The sequence below is a fragment of the Centroberyx affinis genome, unplaced genomic scaffold (assembly GCF_046629955.1).
Source record: "Centroberyx affinis isolate AG114_WGS23_722 - 3 ecotype Tasmania unplaced genomic scaffold, CSIRO-AGI_Caff_v1 ptg000131l_1, whole genome shotgun sequence".
In the NCBI taxonomy this organism is placed as follows: domain Eukaryota; kingdom Metazoa; phylum Chordata; class Actinopteri; order Beryciformes; family Berycidae; genus Centroberyx; species Centroberyx affinis.
Window position 1 is genome coordinate 251165 of NW_027278831.1, and position 21508 is coordinate 272672.

Genomic DNA, 21508 nt, shown 5'->3' on the forward strand with positions numbered 1-21508 from the left:
TTGCAACCCTTTAAAGTCATTGAGCAGCCTCTGTGAGATCCTCTGTTTTGAGAGCCAGGTTCTTTGTGTCTGGAGGCAGCAGAGCTCTTTGCCCCACTGGTTGAGATTGTTGATAACACAGAGGCTCAGTGTTAATATTTGACCTCTTTCTTTTCTGAAACACAACACCCACTGACCTCAATGTGTTCAGCAGCTCACGCCGAGCCAATAACATCCACTCACATGCACACATGCAGGGACAAATGTATGCGTGTGTGTGCTCACACACGGGAACACACACACACATTGGCACACACAGGCTTTTTATTTCACCAGTAGTTCACATCCTTGACCTTCCCTTGGTGTGGACACATACACGCACACACACATGCATGCGTGGGCTCATACACACACACACACACACAAACACACACACACACACACGCACACAGCCTTTGTAAATCATGATGGATGTGGTGGTTTGGGATCTCAACGCTCCAATCTTTTCAGGACCCACAAAGGAGGAGTCTACAGTGTCTCTATGGTGATAAAACCTGATAGAAAGGCATGTGGGCATGGTTGCGTGTGTGTGTGTGTGTGTGTGTCAGAGTGTGTGTGTGTCCTACTCACATACTAAGAGAAGGTTGTGCGTGTCTGTGCCTTTTTTTTATTCTGCTTGGCGAGCTGAAAAGGGTTGTATTGATTGCCTACCACAGACACAAACACAAACACAAACAAAAAGGAGAGAATGGGCTTTTTTTTTTGCATACAGGTTGAGATGTGAGATGTTGGCTTATGGCATTCTTTTGCACACAAAGGAAATACTTTACCTGAAATCCTCCTATGCCATAGACACTTAGAATAAAACTGTTTCATGGACAAGTTGAATTCTGAAACCTGAAGATATAAAATATGTCTATAATATGTCTATACTGTGTGCAGCTATCCAATGGTGCTACCCACAATCCTTTGGGAACATCCTAGACCTTACTCTGAAAACTAGTATGGAAAGAATAGTTTTCGTCTGTCTGTTGCTTTTTTATGTTTAATGTGTTTTTTTAATGTTTAATATTTAATCTGTTTTAAATGTTTTGTTCTTGTTGTATGTTTGTGTGTGTGTCTTGTGTGTGTAGTCTTCATGTAGCAGCCACACGCGGCCAGACAGACTGCCTATCTGTCATCATGGCCCATGGAGCTGACCTGTCAGTCACTGATGCTGCAGGTATGTAGATACTGTTATGCCTAAAAATGTTGTCTTTTTTACCCTCTGTAGTCCCATTCCTTGAAACAAGCTTTCTTTCATTTCCTACCCTTTAGTTTATGCAACAACAGTAAAGTGTACATTGTTTCAGTTATATTTGATTAAGCAGCATATAGAAAGATACATAGACTAAAATACCACAGTTAGTGATTAAGATCTTTGATTTTACTAAGATCTTAACTAGACTATTTCTTGATTTCTGTTCAGGTTTCACTGCTTTACACCTGGCTGCCAAAAACAACCATGTGGAGTGTTCCAAAAAGCTCATTCAGGTAAAGTGGAGAGAGTGGAGGAGGCTTAGAAAAGTGATGAATTGTGATTTATGTCCCCAAAAGTGCATTACTTTTTCTACCTGCACTGCCAGACACACTTTAGCGCTGACCTATCTGTCTAAAGTTTTAAATTTAAAGCTTTGGCCAGGCAAGCTTGATCACTGAGTTCACTTGAGTTGTATTTCAACCCAGTAAATCAATCCAGGCCTAATAATTTAACAACATGCTGAACCATATCAAGCTAGGTATTTATTTACACAAGGTGTAGCCATTGATAAATAATATGGTCCTATGGTGTTTTAGTGGTGATAAGATACTATGGTGGTATTTTTAGTGAAATGTTTTCATGATGCATTATACACAAGAAATGTGTATAATGCATCATGAAACATTTAGAATTAATATTTTTTTATGGCAGCAAATCCACGAATCACCCGGCAGAACTTAGTCTTGGGTGCTTTACTGACCTAAGTGACCTTTAGTTGGTGTAGCAAGTAAATAATGTGTGAAAGCAGAAGCATGTGCTGTAAGTAATAGTCTGAATAGTCTCACTATTCTGTGAGATGCCTGAAATCAATCTGTCTTGCTGCTTCATTTATTCAGTCTGCTGATTCTCTGCTCCCACTGAGATCTGCTGACCCACACACACACACACACACACACACACACACACTTGCTGCTCTAATCTGCTGACCTAACTAACTCCTGACAGTCAGCAGCATCTCGGCAATACACACCTGCCTGAACACACATGCATGCAAGTTTGCATATACCCATAGTGAAAGACACAATGGTAATGCTCTTGACCTTTTTGGATTCATGTAGTTCCCAGATATTATCTGCATGGTTAGGTTCTGACAATATTTTGTAATATTGGTCACCAGACTTACAATTCTGGCCAACTGTTTACCACTAGCAGCAAATAATGACATTGTTGCCAGAAGTATGCAGCAGCTTCACCACAACTGGCAAACACTGCCAAAGTTTGCCAATTTTGTGGCAAATGATATAATTTGCTGCAAATGCGTGACAAATTTGTATTAAGTTTGCTGCAAACATCTCAGTTTTGTAAGAGGACGTTATGCCAAGATATTTCCAATGCAGCTAGAATGGAGTTTTATTAGCAGAACAATTTTAACTATCTTATCTAAAACATCAGCTGTAAACTGTCAGGTTTTGGTGTCAGTCCTTCAGAATCAAAGAGCAAGGGCTTCTTTCTCAAGCTGCCATTTTGTACCAACTTTCAACAATCATACAGGGAGAAATCCACCGTAGAAGAGGCAGAGAGACCAATTGCTCCACAGACAGTAGCCTCAGTAGACCAGAATACAATGCAACCACAAAACATGTTGTGTTTTAAGGAAGGGACCTGACACAAGTTTTTGTAGACTGGAAAAACTCAGGCACGTTCTCTGGGGGTTGTCAAGAGGCATTCTGGGAAATTTAGGAAATCACTACCTGAAGTAGAAGTAGACAAGGCAGGTTGAGGGAAAGTGAGTTCACCAAAATGGTAAATTACAACACTTCATCACAGAATAACTCCTGGAATGCATTGCACATGACAGATTGATGATAGAGAGTATCCAAGGGTAGAATTTCCCTTAAATGAAACTCATAATTTGTGTCTAACATGATGAATTTGCACCTCTAAGTTTTTTCTGTTTCCTCTCCAGAGTAAATGTGCAGTTGATGCTGTAGACAGCTCAGGGAAGACTGCGCTGCATCATGCGGGTAAGTGTTTACTGTAAATATCAAGTTATATTAAGTTATGAATAGAACAAAACTATTTTTCAATTTTTACTATTGTATTTTGGGGTCGACTGTGTTTTGTGCTGTTCTGTTCTACAGTTTTTTATATATTTGGACAGTTGAAAAACAGACAGATGGACAAAGGAGAGAAAATTGGCTGACCAATCCTGAGCCAGAAGGAGCACACGTGTCGCCAGATCCACCAAACTTTGCCGCGCTGCTATCTGTGGGCACCTGCCTGTGCTCTGTGACATTGTTTGACTGTTGTTTTGTTGTGTCCTCAGCTGTCAGCGGGAACATCCAGACTGTCCAACTGCTGTGTGAACACAAGAGTCCCATCAACCTGAGAGATGCAGTATGTACTTTGACGTTTACTTCTACTGTTTTTCCCCCAGACTTATGTTTTTCCTGGCAGCGTGGAAAGGCCTCTGAAACAGAATTAAGACCACAAAAATGCTCCATTAAGTCCCAATCATATTGCTTTCTTCTGTGTTATTTCCAAAGGGTTATTTGTTCAGGGGGATTGAAGGCAGGTAAATTGTTGTTTGCACACGTTAGATTTACCTGTCTTTCTCCTCTGTATTCACAAGGGGATACCATCTGCATTTATCTCCTGTCAAATATCTCCCATCCCTCATTATAATGCTGTCTGCATCCCTTTATGAGTGTTACTTCTCTTCAAGTCTATGAAGAGAGCAGAGGAAAAGCAATGATAACTTTGCTATGAGACTTAAATTCATAGTAGTCATTCACAGCTGTAAAGCTCTTATGATATGAAGGAATTTCATTAATACAGGAATTTCCTCTCGCTTGTCCTTCCCTGTTTTAATATTGATTAATAGTGTGTGTGTGTGTGTGTGTGTGTGTGTGTGTGTGTGTGTGTGTGTGTGTGTGTGTGTGTGTGTGTGTGTGTGTGTGTGTGTGTGTGTGTATGTGTGGTGGAGGGTCACTATACTGTGGGAACTCTGCTCTCCAGCCGCAGACATGTGGTCTCCATTGGAGTGACGTTCCATGCCTGTGGTTTCTACCCAACTGGGGTGTATGAGCGTGTGTGTGTGTATGTGTGTGTATGGGTGTGTGTAAAAGAAAGTAGCGAGAGAGAAAGAGAGAAAAGTAAAAGAAAAAGAGAAAAAGTGATTCCCTTTTATTTTCCTTTTCATATATAGTGTCACGCCACAGCTGCCCTATTGGAGACAAACACATACAAAAGGTCTCTCACCCTACATATAAAGATGTTATGTTATTTCCAATTAACATTTATTACAGCCTCATGCTTGTTTAAGTGTGGGAGGAGTTGTATCTTGTGGTTTTCTAAACCAGTAACAAGCTGCCAATTTGCCACTGGGTATAGGAACTTTAAGCTCTACAGTATCAGGTTTCTCTAATGAATCTTGGCACTGTGGGTGCAGACCCCACCAGATACTGTATGTATTTTATTTTCTATGGCACATTGGGATAAACGTGAACGTCAAATGTTAAATAAAGTGTTCTTTTTTTGCATGTGGAGAGGCAGCTGAAATAGCCATTTCTTTGTAAGACTATTACGGTGGCATAGCAAAACTCAATTAGCCAAGTTGGGTTGTCCAAAAATTCCATTTCAATTCCAATATCATTAAGCCAAAACAAAAAGGATCTTCTTGGTACGACACTTTTGGGAAACTGGGTATACAACATGGGCAATTTAGACATTTCACTGAAAATATAACTGCAAAATTCCAATTTCTTTCCACCCTTAAAAGAAATTGGGAATTTCCTGCCCATCCACATCTCAGGTTTTATAAAGGAATGTTTGACAAAGAGTCAGACAATATTATATACAATACTGGAGTCTGTTGAAAGGCGGTGCTGATGTTTTGTGTTGACATGAGTATGATGTGTGATGTCTGTTCCATCGAACAGCATATACTTTGCCAGCTGTCCTCATCTCCAAGTGCGTGTGAGTTTTGTATGTGTGAACACGTGTGCATGTGTGTGCTTACACATGTACAAGCTTGATAGCTGGATACACAATTGAGGAGTCTTGTCGGCTGCAGCGGTTAGTTGACATGTAGACAGTGAACCACAAAGCCATCTGGTACACATTGCTGTGTTTCTGACTGTGCAGAGCAGAACAAGAGAGGAAAAACCAGCTTGTTAGCCCCAGGCATACGTCATGCCTACAACATACTATATCTATGTATCTGACTTAAATAAACACACAGATATAGAAACAAAGAGAGGACCATCTGTGATTGCCAGGTTTTGCATTTGCACAGTTGGATAAAGGAGAATGTTTACGTAATATCAGGTACATGTCAATTTAAATTCTGATCAGAAACAGCGGTACTATGTACCATAAAAGCTTACTTAGAGAAAAAAATCATACTCCCAACAACTTAAATTACACCTCCCTAAAGCCAACCTTTACACAATATAGTCTGGATTCACAGATGTGGCTTGGTATTTCACTGGCATCCATGCTTTCAGTTTGAGTAGGTCCAAGGGTCATGGAACACTTCTACAGATGGGACAAATTGGAATATACAACTTTACCCTACTATAGAGAATCATGCAACTGCTACAGCCAAATGCTACAGAACCTAGAATACAATGCAATACAGTACAACACAATACAATATCGCAATAAACTGAATAGAATAGGTATAAAATAGAACCATCTAAACTGCTGAAACTCTGTAATATAGCATCATTTAAACTGCTACTATACAGTCAGACTGAAGACACTAAACACTACTCAGAATGTTGAGCACCTTGAGTGCTGCTTTGCTTTTTGCTTAGAAATGATATGATGAAAGTTACACTGTAGCTTTATTAGATATTTGAGAGGAGCACCTCTATACGAGCCAGGCTCTGTGTGTTTGTTGGTTCATTTGTTCGTTCGTGCAGAATGCTTTTTACAATGCGCAGTGCTAAGGGGAATTACAATATGCGCTCTTGAGGCTGTGCAGAGCAGAGCCGACACAAGGGAAATATAGTGTGCGCTCGTACACTAGGTGGTACGGTAGGAGTCATACAAGCACGAGCCAGCTCTACGTTGGTGCCCTGTATGTCCACATACCAGGAAGTAGGTTTTCTAACTGTAGTGGCTAAGCCAACGCATGAATTAAATGTTTTGCTCAGCGATTCTCTTAGTTGCAACAACACCTATAAAGTTGTTTAGATACAATGACTAATTCACATACTTCTTCTGTCATTTTTCACCACACAGAGGTGGTATGAAAACACACACTCTCTAAAGTTGTCTGTCATATGCTCTACCTATTAAACATTCATTCACATGACCCCCCCCCCCCCCCCCCCCCCCCCACACACACACACACACACATGGGCCTGCGGGTATGCATCTGTCTCTATATGCACACACACAGATACACATGAACATATGAACATGTGTATCTGTTCATGTTCACTCACATATCTGTGCACATGTATGTACATACACACACACACACACACACACACACACACACAACACACACACTCAGTCAGTCAGTTAGTCAAACGAGCCTGAGAAGAGAAATTTATTTCTGTCTTTCAGACTCTAAATAAAAACTACTCAGCAGACAGACTGAAGTCTGCTAAAGTCTTTAGCAGAGCTCAGAGGAACCCACAACATAGTTTTGTACTCTGTGGTGTGTGGCAGCAGTAGCCTTGTAATATAAAACACAGAGTTATGCTGACACGTTTTACTGTGCCGTGAGATTCCTCTGCATTTTCAAGTGGGTTTCTGTTTTTCGTGAACATGACTTCTTGTTTCGTGTTTAACAGCATAAATGTCTGTCCATGGAGATGTCTCTATTCTCAGAGTTTAATCCTGAACTCCCCATCTTTAGTTTTGGAGGGTTTTTTTTCTTTGCTTGTGCTGATTTACTGTATTTAGCTTCAAATTTGAACATACTTTTACATTCATAGCTCTCTGTCAGCTCACACAGCTCATTAACATTCCTGCTAATTCCCCACAAACAGTCGGAACCCATTCATTCAGAACTATAAATAAATCATGACATTTTTGGGTTATTCCCTCGCTCATATTTCACTCAACATAAACCATATACCACACCGGGAAGTGAAGCAAGCCCAGTTGTTCTGTTTATCTGCTGAGAGACTTCACTTTGTTTTTCTCACCCGTCTGTGATTTCTCTCACCACACAGACACTGACCATACGTCTAGCTGTATGTCATGATGTCACGCAAGACACAAGTTAGGTGTCTGTGTGTGTGTGTGTTTGTTCATTGTCTGTGTGTGTGTGTGCTCAGATAAATGAGCTTCTCTCTCCAGTAGTTACTATTTGTGTGTGTGTGACCTGTGGTCCCGCCATAGAGTGATTTTCAGTCATATCTAATGTTTACCCTGTCTTTGTTTTGTCCCACAGGACGGCCTCAGTCCCCTGCTGCTGTCAGCCAGACATGCTCATGCTGAAGTATGTAGCACTTTGCTGGACTGGGGTGCTGAAATCAATGTGTCTGATAACAATGGCAGGTAAGGACACAGGCGCAGGCGCACACACACACACACACACACACACACACATAAACGCACACACACAAAATTCAGGAATGGTATGTGTGACTGAGAATAGGTAGCAAATTCTTTGACTTTGATTTTATTAATTCATGCTTGCAATAATTAGCTGGACTGCTTGGAAATTAAAAGATCAGCAGAATGAAACTGTAAGAAGTACATGTACATACAAGGTTTCTAAGAATAAGTGTAGCGCAAATTATATTTTAAACATGACAGTCAGGTGCAGCGAACACATGTACATTTAAGAAAATATAACACACCATTCCATACAAACAGAGAAATACAAACATAAATTACAAACATACAAACACTTCCAACATTTCCAACAGTTGTTTAGTGTAATGGTTCTCAACGTGGGATCCCAGAACCACTAGGGGTCCTTGAGGGGGTTCCCAGCAAATTGATGAATTGTTAAACATCACCATTATTTCATTTACAATAAGTTAACGCAATTAGAGAATGTAGAAGAAAGACTATTTTGATCATAGTTTCACTGTTTTCTCTACCTACAATACAGATAGTCATGGGATTCTGGACAAAGTTGTATTTAACAATAAAACTATTCTCAGATTTGGGTTCTAGAGACACAATCTCATCAAATGGGGGTCTGTGGCCCTAATGTGGACTAAATTAGGGGTCCTTGATATGAAAAAGGTTGAGAACCACTGGTTTAGTGCGTGTATGGCAGAGGGAACAAAGCTTTTGCCGAAGCGAGCCCTTCTGCGTCTGAGCGTCCTGTACCTGCGCCCTGAGGGAAGGAGGGTGCGGGAGTAGCGGAGGGGGCGCTCAGGGTCGTTTATAATTGTCTGTGTTCGGGCTGAGGAGGTGAGGTTGTGCAGATCGCGGGTAGGGAGACCAATTATTTTAGCAGCTGTATGTGGGAGAGTGGTGATAACACACGAATAGATGTTGCGATGATGATTATTGGTAAGTTTCTGTGTATAACTGTCTGCTTCCTTGCGTGCCACTGTGTTCACTCCTGACAAGCTTGTGGTGGGTCTGTGTTACAGGACGCCCTTGATGCTGGCCAGCGAGTCCAACAGTGTGTCTGTGGTTGAAGTCCTGGTTCGCAGAGGAGCAGACCTGTGGGCTGTGGACTCCCAAGGCCACGATGCCCTGCACTACGCCAAGCTGTCAGGCAGCTCTGAGGTCAAAACCGCCCTCACTGCCGCCCTGCCCAGACAGCAAGACCCAGGTGAGATTTATGCAATCACACACACACACACACAAATACCTCAATATCGATATTGCGACAATATTGTAGGGATGACTATTGGTGCTTTCACAAAATATTTACACAATGAGATTTTTGATAAATAATCATCAGTAATGGGGGTATAATGACTAAGTGGGTAAAGGCAAATAATAGAACAGCTAGAACAGTCTGGTAAGTTCAGAAAATTACATCACTTTACTGTAATGCAGCCTTTAAAACCAGGAAAAGACAACACTTATGCCATATCACGATATTACGATATCCAAAATCTAAGAAGATATCTAGTCTCATATCACAATATCGATATAATATTGATATATTGCCCAGCCCTACCCTGAAAGTGACTTAAGTCATACCCACACAATCACTCACACACACACACACACACACACACACAGGCAGCATTGGACTTTTTTTTTGCACTCCTTCTCTTCCCCTCTCTCTTTCTCTGCTTCTCTGATTCTCACGCTGTACAACTGTCTTTCTTTTTCTCTGTCACTATATTGGTCTCTGTTGATCACACATACACACACACACACACACACACACACACACACACACACACACATACACAATCTGGATTCGGGATTGCCCTGAGAACCTGTGGGTGTCTGTTTCACCTTTACTAATCCAGTTTATTTATCTCCTTTGTGTGGTGGAGAGTTGTAGTACACCGGTCCAGTGTTTCATCACAGTCAACACTGCCATCTGTAGGAGTTTCCCTGTTATAAGTTTTTTGTATTATTTGTAAGTTATTGTCTGTGAATGAGATGATCTCCATCTTTAACAATAGTAGAAAAATGTTAAAATAATGCAGAATGAGGGTGAAATTCTCACTCCCCGTTGAAAAGAAGTTGTTTTTTTTCTGACATGCTATCTGTTTTTGATTTTCTTTCTGTTTCCACTGACAGATGCCAAGTCTCCTAGAAGTCCTCAGGTAAGAACTCAACTTCCCTTACAAATATTTTAAGTATTCTTATAAACCGGCCCTACTTACATAGAGGTAGTTAGTACCTGGGCCCATAAAATTGATCATTAGGCACTCTAAACTACTAAAACATCTAAACACCCAATGTGAAACTTCTATAACGTATTTCACCAATTTGACACAGGACTCAATCAATCATTAACACCAGTGTGGAAATGATAACAATATTGGACAAAAGCTTAAAATTACGTGTAAATTTGTGTTGTTTAGCTGCATCTCAAGCATTACAATATGTCATCAGCATTTCTACTGTGTCAATATCAGATCTCTCAGCTTGGAAAAAAATCTTTCAACTGCTAATATTTGGAAAACAAAACTTTGGTCTCAGCACTCACTGGTTGACTATCCTTCCCTTTTACTAACCAAAACTAAAATCTACCTTTCTTTCTCTATTCTTCTCTCTGTTTTTTTTTTTACCTCCTTCCTTCTCTGTCTCCTTTGCTGGCTCCTCAGCATGATCAAGTAGCTAAGCTAAGTGATGAACGGATCACAACTCCCAAAAAACGAAAAGCACCTCCACCTCCTATTAGCCCACTGCAGGTAAATGCATGTCTGTCTGTGTGCCTGTCTGTCTGCTTGTCTCGGTGTGCTGTTCTATAGAGCATGTCTGTCTATCTGCAGTATATCAACAGTGTGTGTGTGTTTGTGTGTGTGTGTGTGTGTGTGTTTGTGTGTGTGTGTGTGTGTGTGTATGTGTGTGTCTGGCAGTCATTTTCTGTCTCATTTCTCTCAGCATGTCTGTCAGTCAGTCTTTTCTCACCAGGCCTATCTGCAAGTCGGTTTATGGTTTGACACAATATAAATAATAGTGCTGTATTTCTGTACATTCATTTATTCTATATATTAATGTATGTATTCATCTATCTTTTGTTTCCCAATGTGAAGAGTTAAAAATTGTACTTCATGTAAGCGTCTGGGGCAGTAATGTCCTATTACCTTACCTACCTTACCTTAGTTTGCCTTACCTTACCATACATCAACATTTATAATCTTCATCTGTTATTCCTCTTCTTCGTCAGACTTTTCACATTATTGGTAAAACGTTTGTGTACCAACAGCTTGTTTGCATTCTGCACCCCTTGGTTTTGAGTAATAATCTTAACATTGCTAACCAACTGTGGATTTTTCCCCTCAAATGTGGCAATGCATTGTGAAGAAAACTACTAAAATATAAAATATAAAATACAATATCTCTATCCTCCTCTGCAGAATTCTGGGCATTCCTCTCCTTCATACATTATCCCCACTGGGACCCCTGTGTCCAGTAAGAGTGACACCCCCAAGAGATTCAACTACAAGGTAATTAAAAGATAAAAAGTCACCTTACAAGCATTAACAGCATGGGTGGAAACTGTACTAGCCTATAGTGTTACTGCCTGTATCACTAATTAATAGGGATGCTAGTGTGGCTGATTGGCACTGGAAAAACTTCAAAAGGATGTTGGTGTATTGAAGAAGGGAGTCTTGAGGCAGAGGTCTGATGCAAAAACAGGTTGTGGTTTTATTAACAAAAAATGTGGTTTATGAAAAAAATAAAGATTCAGTCCCAGGCTACTACAAATATCAAACTCAGAGCATAAACTTAAGTCATTTAAATGCTTCCCCAGCCTCACAACAAGCTGTTACCCACTCAACTTACTAAATTAAACTAAAACTAAATGTTCTTGAGCCTGGAGGGATAGCTCAGGGCTTTAACCCTTTTCTACCCATACTGACTTTCTAGAAGGCGCAAAGCAGTCTAAACCATGTTGCCTAAATTCATGTACTGACCACATCAATATAATTAAAAACAACTTTATTGATTACTCAAAATATAAAGAACAATATAGATCTAAAAGAATAAGAATTAATGGTAAAGGGTAATATAATAAAAATAGAATAAGATTTTAAACACTATTATATCTGTTGACTATACTAAAGTAAAGCACTTAACACATAGCCACCATTCTATATGGGCAATTTAACTGCCACATAAAAGTTAGGGGAGAAACATTTTCATGTAGCCCTTGGCTAATATTTTTCTGTCCAGGTTAGTGCAAATGTGTCCTCGCTTGCTGGAGTTTGTTTGAAAACTTGTAATGAAGATAGTACAGAAATGCCGCTGCTGGGCCAATGTGCAAAAAAAAACAATTTATATATGAAGTTAACTTTAACATACAGTAGCATGCCAAGCACCAATGAGCTAAACCCCTGCCTTCCACCTTCACCCTCTTTGGCACTCTCTTCCGCTCAATTTTGCCCTCCCCTTTCTGTTTTCCCTCTTTTTCATTCCCCTCTTCTGCCCCCTATCTCCTCCCACCCTCACCCTCACTCTCTCTTCCCTCTCTTGTCCCTTGTCCCTCTTCTGCTCTCCTCCCATTCCTCTCCTGCCACCCACCCACCCACTCCTCTCTCCTCCCCTTCCTTATTTCCAAGGAGGATGAGGTTAGAGGAGCGGCACTGAGAGAGGAGGTTGAGAAGCTGCAGGAGGAGAAAAGCATGTTGCTTGAGACAATCGAAGACTTGAAGCAGATCGTGGAGCAGGCGGCCTTGCCTGGTCCTGAGCCAGATACAAAGGTGAGCTACTTCTGTGTGATGAGGGTTTTAGAGTAGACTGTGGTGACTTGGCCACAAAATAAGACAAAATCTAAATAAGTAAAGTCAGAGACACAAACTTAGAAAAGTAGAGCATTAAAAGACAGTGAAGTATAGCAGAGGTATTGAATCTGTTTACTTGCAGGCTGCAAATGGATCATCTACCCAAATCAGATTTCTGAATTGGATGAACTGTTTACAGAAAAATCACTGATTCATTCAAATAGGGGCCAGGCTGGTTACTCTTATCTGAGATATTTATGTGAGATTCTTTTTTTTGGATTTTGATTTAATACATTTTTAAGATGTGAAAGACTGTCAGTGAAGCAGTACATAGATGAGATGGATCTAAAACATTGTGCATAAGAGCAACAGTGCAGAATAGAATAATACACATTGTGATATGGTTCCTCCCTGGACTTTTGATTCAACTTACACTTTACAGCACCACAAGTTTGCTTAAGGTCTCTTCTGGTGTTCAAATCAACACTGCTTTCCTAAAATCAGTGCTATGCGCTGACAACAGACAGCTCAGTACCGCTGAACTTCTTCACCTTAGGCATTCTTGAAGGAGGTCTAACCTAAGCTTAAGACATGTTACAACTCGTTTTGTTTTTCAGTAGGTAGCTAGTGGTCCTGATCATTGCTTTTATGCCTCTGTGTGTGCCTGTGCGTGCGACTGTGAATATGTGTGTGTGGTGTATGTGTATATGTGTGAATAGATTGAGCACAGCTTTACAGCAGCTTCAGCTCTGGTTTCTGCCCTGCAAGCCAAGGTTACTGCTCTCTCTTTTGGAGAACCAGCAACTCAGTAACATACTCAAGGTGAGGTCACCACCCGGTGCACAAGCTAGCTAACCAAACAGCACTGCCCATATACACGCTTAAGATAAACAAGTTAATCCACAAACAAACATACATACTCAAAGTAAGGGCACTACACAGGAGAGAGCACACTTCATTTCAAGCAACTACTGTACATGCTCCATGTGAGAAGCTAAGTACTCAAACATCTGTCTTACTATCTTACTAAGGAACCTACAGCACAGTAGCATTTAGCAAATTCATGGATAGAGACTTTGTGGTAGGGCTGCAAATTAGTTACTCATATAAGTGGTATGTGCTTTTTTTTTTTTCATCCTTACCCACTTTCATCCTGCTCCCCCGCTCAATTTTTCCCTCACCTCGTAGAAACGGCCGTCCCTCCAGGGAAGTGAGGACCTGAGGGAGACCAGTCGTCCAAACAGCATGGCCTCCAACTCCTCTTTCCACTCCACCCAGGATGATTTTGATTTGCTGACACAAGCCCCTTCCACCAGGCCAGTGGAAGTAGAAGGATCAGATGTTTCGGGAAGTGTTTCCCTCAGACAGGAAGACATAGTTGAGGAGGAAGAGAGTGAAGGAGGGAGGGAAGGGAGCAAAGAGGAGATCAGACTATTGAGACAGGCCCTAGAGAGTGTTCAGACTAAACTACTAGAAAGCCGAAAGGAAAACCGTTCACTACAAGCTCAGCTGAAACCTGGCGTTGTCTCTGAGAGAGGTAGAGAAAGAGAAGAAGATGAAAGAGCAAGGGAGAGGGGAAGAGAGGAAGAGTTGCTGGAGAGTCTAGCAGAGCTTCAGGCTAAGCTGACAGAGACTCAGGAGAGATACCACCAAGCTGTGGAGGAGGTGCAGGAGTTCAGAACGCAGATCGGGAGGGTAGGAGGAGGAGGAGAGCGAGGAAGTGAACATGAAGTAAAACAGTTGAAGGCCCAGCTTGTCCAATCAGGATCTGAGCAAGAGAAAGCAACTCAGCGAATCAAACAGCTGGAGGAGGCGCTGAGGAGGGCAGAGGAGGAAAGAGAGAGTGTAAAGGGGAAAGAACAGGAGCGAAGGACGGCACAAGTTGAGGAGCTATACAAGGAGGCACAGGAGGAGATTAGGATGCTCCAGGTAAATAATGGCTCCTTCCTTCACAAAATCTCTGAATTACTGTATGACTGAATAAGAAAAACACACATAAACAGCTTCAACATTCATTCTCTCTCTGTTTATGTATTGACTTTCTTAATTTTTGCCCAACTTTGTCATGGGGATGGGACAATATATCGAAATTCAATATATTGCAATGCAAAAGAATGACAATACGTATTGTGGGGCAGAACAATGAATCATGATATTAGCAACATTTTATTCTGCTGTGGTAATCACAGTCATGTCATTACAAAGTGCAAATATTATTTGCACTTTGTAATGACATTTTTAAATTGTTGTTTACATTCTGGCAAGCCAATGCCAATGCTAGAAAGATTTGTGTCTCAGAAATAAACATAATTCTGCACAGTCAGACTTTGTTGTCGTTAAACTTCTATTTATTACGTTGTATCTTGGTTTTATTGAATCGTGAACCATATAATGTATCGCATCGTATCATGACATAAGCTTATCGTCCCATCCCTAGTGAAAGAGTGATTAAATCACTCATTTATTTACTTCAGTTAACTTGTGCAAACAACTTGTTCCATCCATTTACATGTTCCCTACTTTTTCTCATTCACTTTTAATTTCTTTCCTTTAATTTCACGCACTCACATCTTAATTTATTCCTTCCTGCTGTAGGAGGCTCTGAGGGGTACAGTACCTGTGGAAGCGGCAGCCAAAGACTTTGAGGAGATGAAGGCTGAGATGAACGAGGTAACTGCTGGGCTGCAGCGCCGCCTGCTGGAACTCTCACACTCCTACAGTGACACCAAGAGCCAGCTCAGCGCCACGCAAAAGCAGCTGGCTGAGGCCCGAGATGAGAGCAGTGCAGCCTCCTCTCCTTCCTCAGAGCAGCAGCAGCAGCAACAGCAGGTACAGCTGCTAAAGAGCAGCGTGGAGGAGCTACAGACACTGTTAGCTGAGACGGAGAAGAAGCACTCTGCCGCTCAGCAGGAGATTTCAGACCTGAGGCAGGAGGCAGAAGCACAGGCGCAGGGTTCTGTGGCCCTGGCCGATCACACTCAGGTGGTGTCATCACTAGGAAATGCCATCAAAGAGCTGGAGAGCCAATCAGAAGTGCTGAAACAGCAGCTATCCCAGAAGACCATGCAGGTGGATGCTCTTCAGAACAGGTGAGAAAAAGAAATCAGATAGATAATACAAGTCTGGAAAATAAGATGTGCTTGGTAGATGCTGCTACTCCCACTTTTATTTTATTAGTACTACTACCACCATTACCTCTGCTATTAGTAATATTATTAAGTCCCTTAAAGTCTGCATATATGAATAGATATAGGACAACACTATGTCATGGTAATATTGTCACAACAATGCAATACACAAATTGATAACACTATAGGCTTCACACCCAACAGTCTAGATACAGTTTAGAGACTGCTAAGTACACCATGAATTTGAACCACTCAATGGGACAACTAATACATCTTGTTCATTAACGCCCAATCAGCAAAATCTAGAAACAATATGGGACTTGCTCTGTCAAATCTACTTCCACCTCCATCTTACTGACGTTGAGCTGCAGATGGTTCTCCTTGTACCACCTGACCAAACACTACACCAGGGTCCTATAGTCCTCCATCTTTCTCTCACTGGTGCATCCCACAATAGAGGAGTCATCAGAGAACTTCTAGAGGCGGCATGACCCAGAGTTGAATTCAAAGTCAGAGGTGTAGAGTGAACAAAAAAATGAATAGTGCAGTCTCTTGGGTTCCCCCGTGCTAATCTACAGCACAGCCGACACACGGCTCTAGAGGCAGGAAAACATCAGCATGTTCGTGAGGCAGTTTGTAATCCAGGAAACTGTGATGTCCACCCACATTGTTCTGGGAGTTTTCATGAGAGTCTTTACGAGAATTCTGTTGCAACCAAAAGTTTTTAGTAAGGGATGGAAAAGTGATCTCTCTGTGATAATTGCCACTTCTCCTGGCTTCCAACTTGTAGCATCTATAAAGAAGACAATCAAATAGTCTCAGAAATGGAAAAGCCGTTTGATCACTATGAGAAGCTCTCTCTAGATTGATGTATAATTTTCTTGACCTTCAAAACTGATTATGCTAAGTTGTTTGGCGGTTTTACTTTAAAGCTTATGTCTTTTGCTGTAAATCACTGGTAGTCACCATGCGGTTCTTGTGCTTATTCCGCAAAAAGGCTGACAGCGGAGAAAGACATCACCCCCCCGGATGATTCAGTGTCCCGTCTGGAGCATGAGACCATGAGAGAGGGACTGGAGGGCGAGGTGAACCACCTGACGCAGCTCCTCCAGGGGGCCCTCAGGAAGCAGGACGAGATGGCTCTGGAGGCTGCTGATGCATGGCAGAAGGTAAGTGGGAGCAGGGATGTGATACGGAAAAGAGGAGCAGGAGATGAGGAGAAAGAGGAGGAGAGAAGGACCAGTAGGATTTTATAATATAGGGTATGAAGAGATTAGGAAGGGATGAGAGGAGAGAGAAGAGATAAGAAGATGGAAAGAGGAAGTAGTTGAAGGAGTTCCTATACAGTTGAATATTTCATGTCTTCCTTATTCTTACTTCTTTTTTAGCACTTTTTTGGTGAAATCCCATTATTCTGTCAAATCCCGCAGCCCATATTTTATTATTGTCTGTGTTCTCACAGGAGTGTGAGGGCTTTTTATTCAACAGCAGATTGCCACCAATCTGCTGCTAAAGGCGTAGATAGTTTAGTGATTCAAGAGGTCAAGCAAGAGTAGCATCTCTTATCTGTTGCTAAAGGAAATAAATAAAATACCCTACGCCTCCAAAACAAAGACAGGGCTTATGTTTGCAATGTCATTAAGATCCACCAAAGATCCACCATTATAGCCAAAACTGGGGAAAAATATGGCCAGATGTTAAACTAGACAAACCAAATTACCTTCACTCACCACCACAAAAGAAATTATAGGGGAAACATGAGTGGGAGGTGCTGGCAGCAGCAGATGATGTCCAAAGTGGAGGATAAAGAACTCTCAACTGTTGACTCTCTATTATTCCTCTATCCCCATTTATCCTGTTATATCATGAATTCCTCAATCCTTACTTTTCCATCCTCCTATCCACCCGTCAGGCGCGGGAGAGTCGTGCAGAGCGGGAGGCGTTGCAGGAGCTGCTGATGTCCAAGGAGAAGGAGAACCAGACGCTGACCTCCAGGCTGGCTGAGTCCCAGGACGCCGTCTCTCAGCTCAAACAGCTGGTGGAGAATCACGTTAGCTCAGAGAGAGAGAAGAACAAGAGGGTGGGTGATGCGCTGGTAGCCACTGTAGATGTCCCATCACCCTGCCTACTTACTTTAGTACTCAGTACTTTACAACAATATCTGTACATCAGAAAATTCCCCACAAGTCCAATCGAAATTAGAAATCTCATCCCTTTTTGGAGAAAAAAACTACTCTCTTCTTTGTCTTCGTCATCTTCTTCTTCTATCTTTCCCCTATCAGATAGACGACCTGTCGCGGGAGGTGGGGAAGTTGAAGGATGCCTTAAACAGCCTATCACAGCTGTCCTACAGTTCTGGTTCTGCCTCCAAGAGGCAGCAGCAAAGCCAGCAGTTGGAGACGATGCAGCAACAAATCAAACAACTACAGTACCAGCTAGCAGTAAGATGTGTTTTAAATGCAACATCCTTAAACAGCGTGCCTTATTTTTAAATAGAATAGAATACACAATAATTCCCATTCTGATACACAGGATATGGTATTAAAATACTATGTACTTGAATGTTTTGACAGGAAAGAGAGTGCTTCTGTTTGAACACCTTTGATATACTTTAATAATAGAGATTCTTATTTACCTTACTTATTTGTTTGTCTAGGAGTCCAAGAAGCAGCACCATGAGATAGTCTCAGTCTACAGGATGCACCTCCTCTATGCTGTCCAGGTACATCCATCCACTCTATCACTTTATTTTCTATAATTATTTGAGTTTTAAATTACTTAAAGTTAACATGGAATTTTGAATTTTATTTGCAGTAGATTAAAATCAGTGGATTCATGTATTTTGTTGAAGTTAAATCAGCTAAACCTGTTCTGTGTGCCACAGGGTCAGATGGATGAGGACGTCCAGAAAGCCTTGAAGCAGATCCTGATGATGTGCAAGATGCCAAGCCAAGCCAAGGAAGCCTGCTGAGACGCACTGGGCCCGGTTTCCCAAAAACATGTTATCACTGAAGCAGAAGTGATCTGCTCCAGTCAGCTGTGTTCTTTCACCCAAACTCACAAGTCCCTGGTGCCGATTACAAGCAAGTCTGACAACAAATTATGCTCTGGAAAAACCTGTGGGCTGGTAGGTTTACAATCAAATGCCCGTCCGTCATATGAGCGCATTGCTGTTCATTGACTTGCTGATGTAAGTCATCCATTAATTTACAATGGGACAAAGATGGTCTTAACACTAAGATGCTTTTGGGAAACCCCAGCCCAGCACCGTCAGCCAACATACAGATACTGTACATCAGTCAACTGACCATTCAGGTAACAGGTAATGAATGGGTGATCCAGGCGGCCATCTTGGGTGTACCAGCCAAACGTATCGTAATCTGATTAGGCCAAGTATGTTCACATTAACACTACACTGTAAATGTGCAGTATCCCTAAACCACAGGCAGATAATGCAAACATACATGTGCACTCAGACATAAACACATAAACGCACACTGATCAGTCAACAGTGAAAACGAGTGAGTTTGATTTGGTTTGTCTCTGTTACAAAGTCCGTCTGGAGCAATAAAAGACTCACATGCCGCTGCTGGTAATAGTATCTATTTTTATGAATCAACAGTGTTAGTTTTATTTTACTTGTTGTCAAAATGTTTCATTGTTGTCCACATTTTCCTGATACAATCTAAATTATTTGCGACCTGATAACACTGCATGTGACTTTGCTCAAAGCCAGCCCAAAAATCACAAAGAAATGTTTTTTTTGGCCGCACTTCTATGAAGAAAAGCATGATACTGTTTTTATCAATATTTTCCTATAGCACAAACATTTATAAAAATGTATTTTATTGAATTGTATTACCATGTCGTTTTTCCAAGTTACTGTACTTGTAAGAAAAGAACAATGAAGAGGTTTGATAGCTGTATTTTTGATGGCCTTGTTTTGTGGTTTGTTTGTTTGTTTGTTTTTTTGTATGAATGAGATGCTTTTCCTTAAGTATATTAACGCACTATGATGTCAAGTGTCACCTGAATGTTTAGTTTGTTTTTCCTTTATTGTCCACCATATTCACATTTATATACAGGGCTGAATATAACTGATTTAACATAATAATAATAAAAAAAAAAAATACATTTCAGTTCTAACAGTACCTAACCGTATGGGCTCAGCATCTTTTTTTTTTTTTTCTTTTTGACTCACTATCAGGACAGTCGGTGGCAAGAATCTTAGTTCTTACATTTCATCTCCTTGTCCAGTCTTTCATTTTGGTCTTTTGTTCAGCAGTTAGTTACTTGAAAAGCAAACAACACTTGTCTGTTGAAAGCAAAACACAGTGTTTTGCATAATGCTCTCTTGAAAACCATCATTCTGTCTCCTATCATGTGCCTGCACTGAGTACAATTAGTGACCAGACAGTATTTTTCTGGCTCTAGCATGTTTAAAATACGATATCATTGTCACTGACGGTGTCTGTTTTAAGTTCGCAGTGGACATGGCCTGTCATTTCACCAGGCTTTCTCATACCAACCTATTCATTTATACCACTAATGGTTTTCCTGTCTTATTTCTGGGATACTTCCACCTGTTTCAATGTCAATTTGTATAGGTACTGAATTACACTGTACAATATTTGGGAATACATTACAAATGCATTTCTTTTAACATGTGAGTGTTCTAGAGGCTTCTGAACTGTTTTCACTCCAACCTCCTTTGCCTTACTACTTTGAGATGTTCAGTATATCCAGAACCCACTTTTCTTCTGAACAGTATTTGAGATTATTCAGAATGCGCATGACACTAAAGCTCTTAAACTGGACCCGGATTAAATCGGTCAGATTAAATGAATTTGTATCTGATTGATTTTTACCCCCCTCCCCTTATTTCTCACTCAGGAACTAATTACTGAACATAAATGACACCTAAGATTCATTAGATCCTGAGTAGAGGCTTAGCCTGTCTTTGAGCCTGTCCTTTTTTTTTTAAATAGGTTGTAGTATATCAAATGCTGACTTCTCTCTCAGAGATGCAGAGAGATAAATAGGCCTTGTCTGAAATATCTTCTATCAAGAAAGGGATAAGAAGGAAACAACTCTCTGTCTGCTGTTGGTTGTTTCTTTATCAATGGTTTTGTAGTGAAATGGAAAATTGTTTGTTTGCCAATTGCTTTTTTGCCCACGTTAAATAAATTTTGAAGCTATTTCTTTGCGTCTCTTTGGTTTCTTGTTTCCCATATTCCCATATTCTATCACAAACACGCATAGTAATGGTGGAAAGGTGATGTTATTTAAACATTTTTAGAAGCTTAATAGCATTGTTAGATATATGCAATTAGAAGTGCTATGAGAGATAGAGATGATGACAGGACTCTTAAACTTTTAAATTCATGAATTTAAGTCATTATACCCTTTGAAGCAGAGGCAGGAGCTGCTCCTCTGGTAGCCGAAAATAGGCCAGGAGGTTTCTTTGTTCACTCAAGTTTACCTAATTTGTCGCTAGTAGGAGGTCCAAGGTATGATCTAAGAGGCAATAACAGACCACTAGATGGCAACCTGAACCTAAAATGGACCCCTTGCTCCCTCATTCTCTTCCTTGCTTACACACATACGTATAGTGCATTATATACATATACATAACATTATATATCTTCCATTCTCTCTCTCAGTGTTTCTCTCCTCATTTTCTAGGCACATGCATTTAGTCCTTCCAGTGAACTGTACAGTATACTGAGGACAGCAGTTTTGTTTGTCAGAGTTTGCAAAATTATATAATATATTATGATGTGCTAGCGCTTCCACCATCCATCACAGATATT

The 21508-nt window shown here is 40.9% G+C and overlaps 1 protein-coding gene across 1 annotated transcript in view; it reads left to right on the forward strand.

Moving 5' to 3' along the window:
* Nucleotides 1-20885, forward strand: part of rai14 (retinoic acid induced 14) — a 45939-nt gene extending 25054 nt beyond the window's left edge. Inside the window, 20 exon segments of the mRNA XM_071530316.1 lie at nt 1113-1201; nt 1448-1512; nt 3186-3243; nt 3546-3616; nt 7635-7741; nt 8797-8981; nt 9914-9939; nt 10444-10530; nt 11200-11289; nt 12406-12546; nt 13293-13355; nt 13357-13389; nt 13756-14184; nt 14281-14496; nt 15163-15656; nt 16693-16864; nt 17608-17775; nt 17978-18136; nt 18352-18417; nt 18580-20885. Coding sequence (XP_071386417.1) covers nt 1113-1201; nt 1448-1512; nt 3186-3243; nt 3546-3616; nt 7635-7741; nt 8797-8981; nt 9914-9939; nt 10444-10530; nt 11200-11289; nt 12406-12546; nt 13293-13355; nt 13357-13389; nt 13756-14184; nt 14281-14496; nt 15163-15656; nt 16693-16864; nt 17608-17775; nt 17978-18136; nt 18352-18417; nt 18580-18666 — 2806 coding nt within the window. The 3' untranslated portion in view covers nt 18667-20885.
* Nucleotides 20886-21508: the final 623 nt, after the last annotated feature.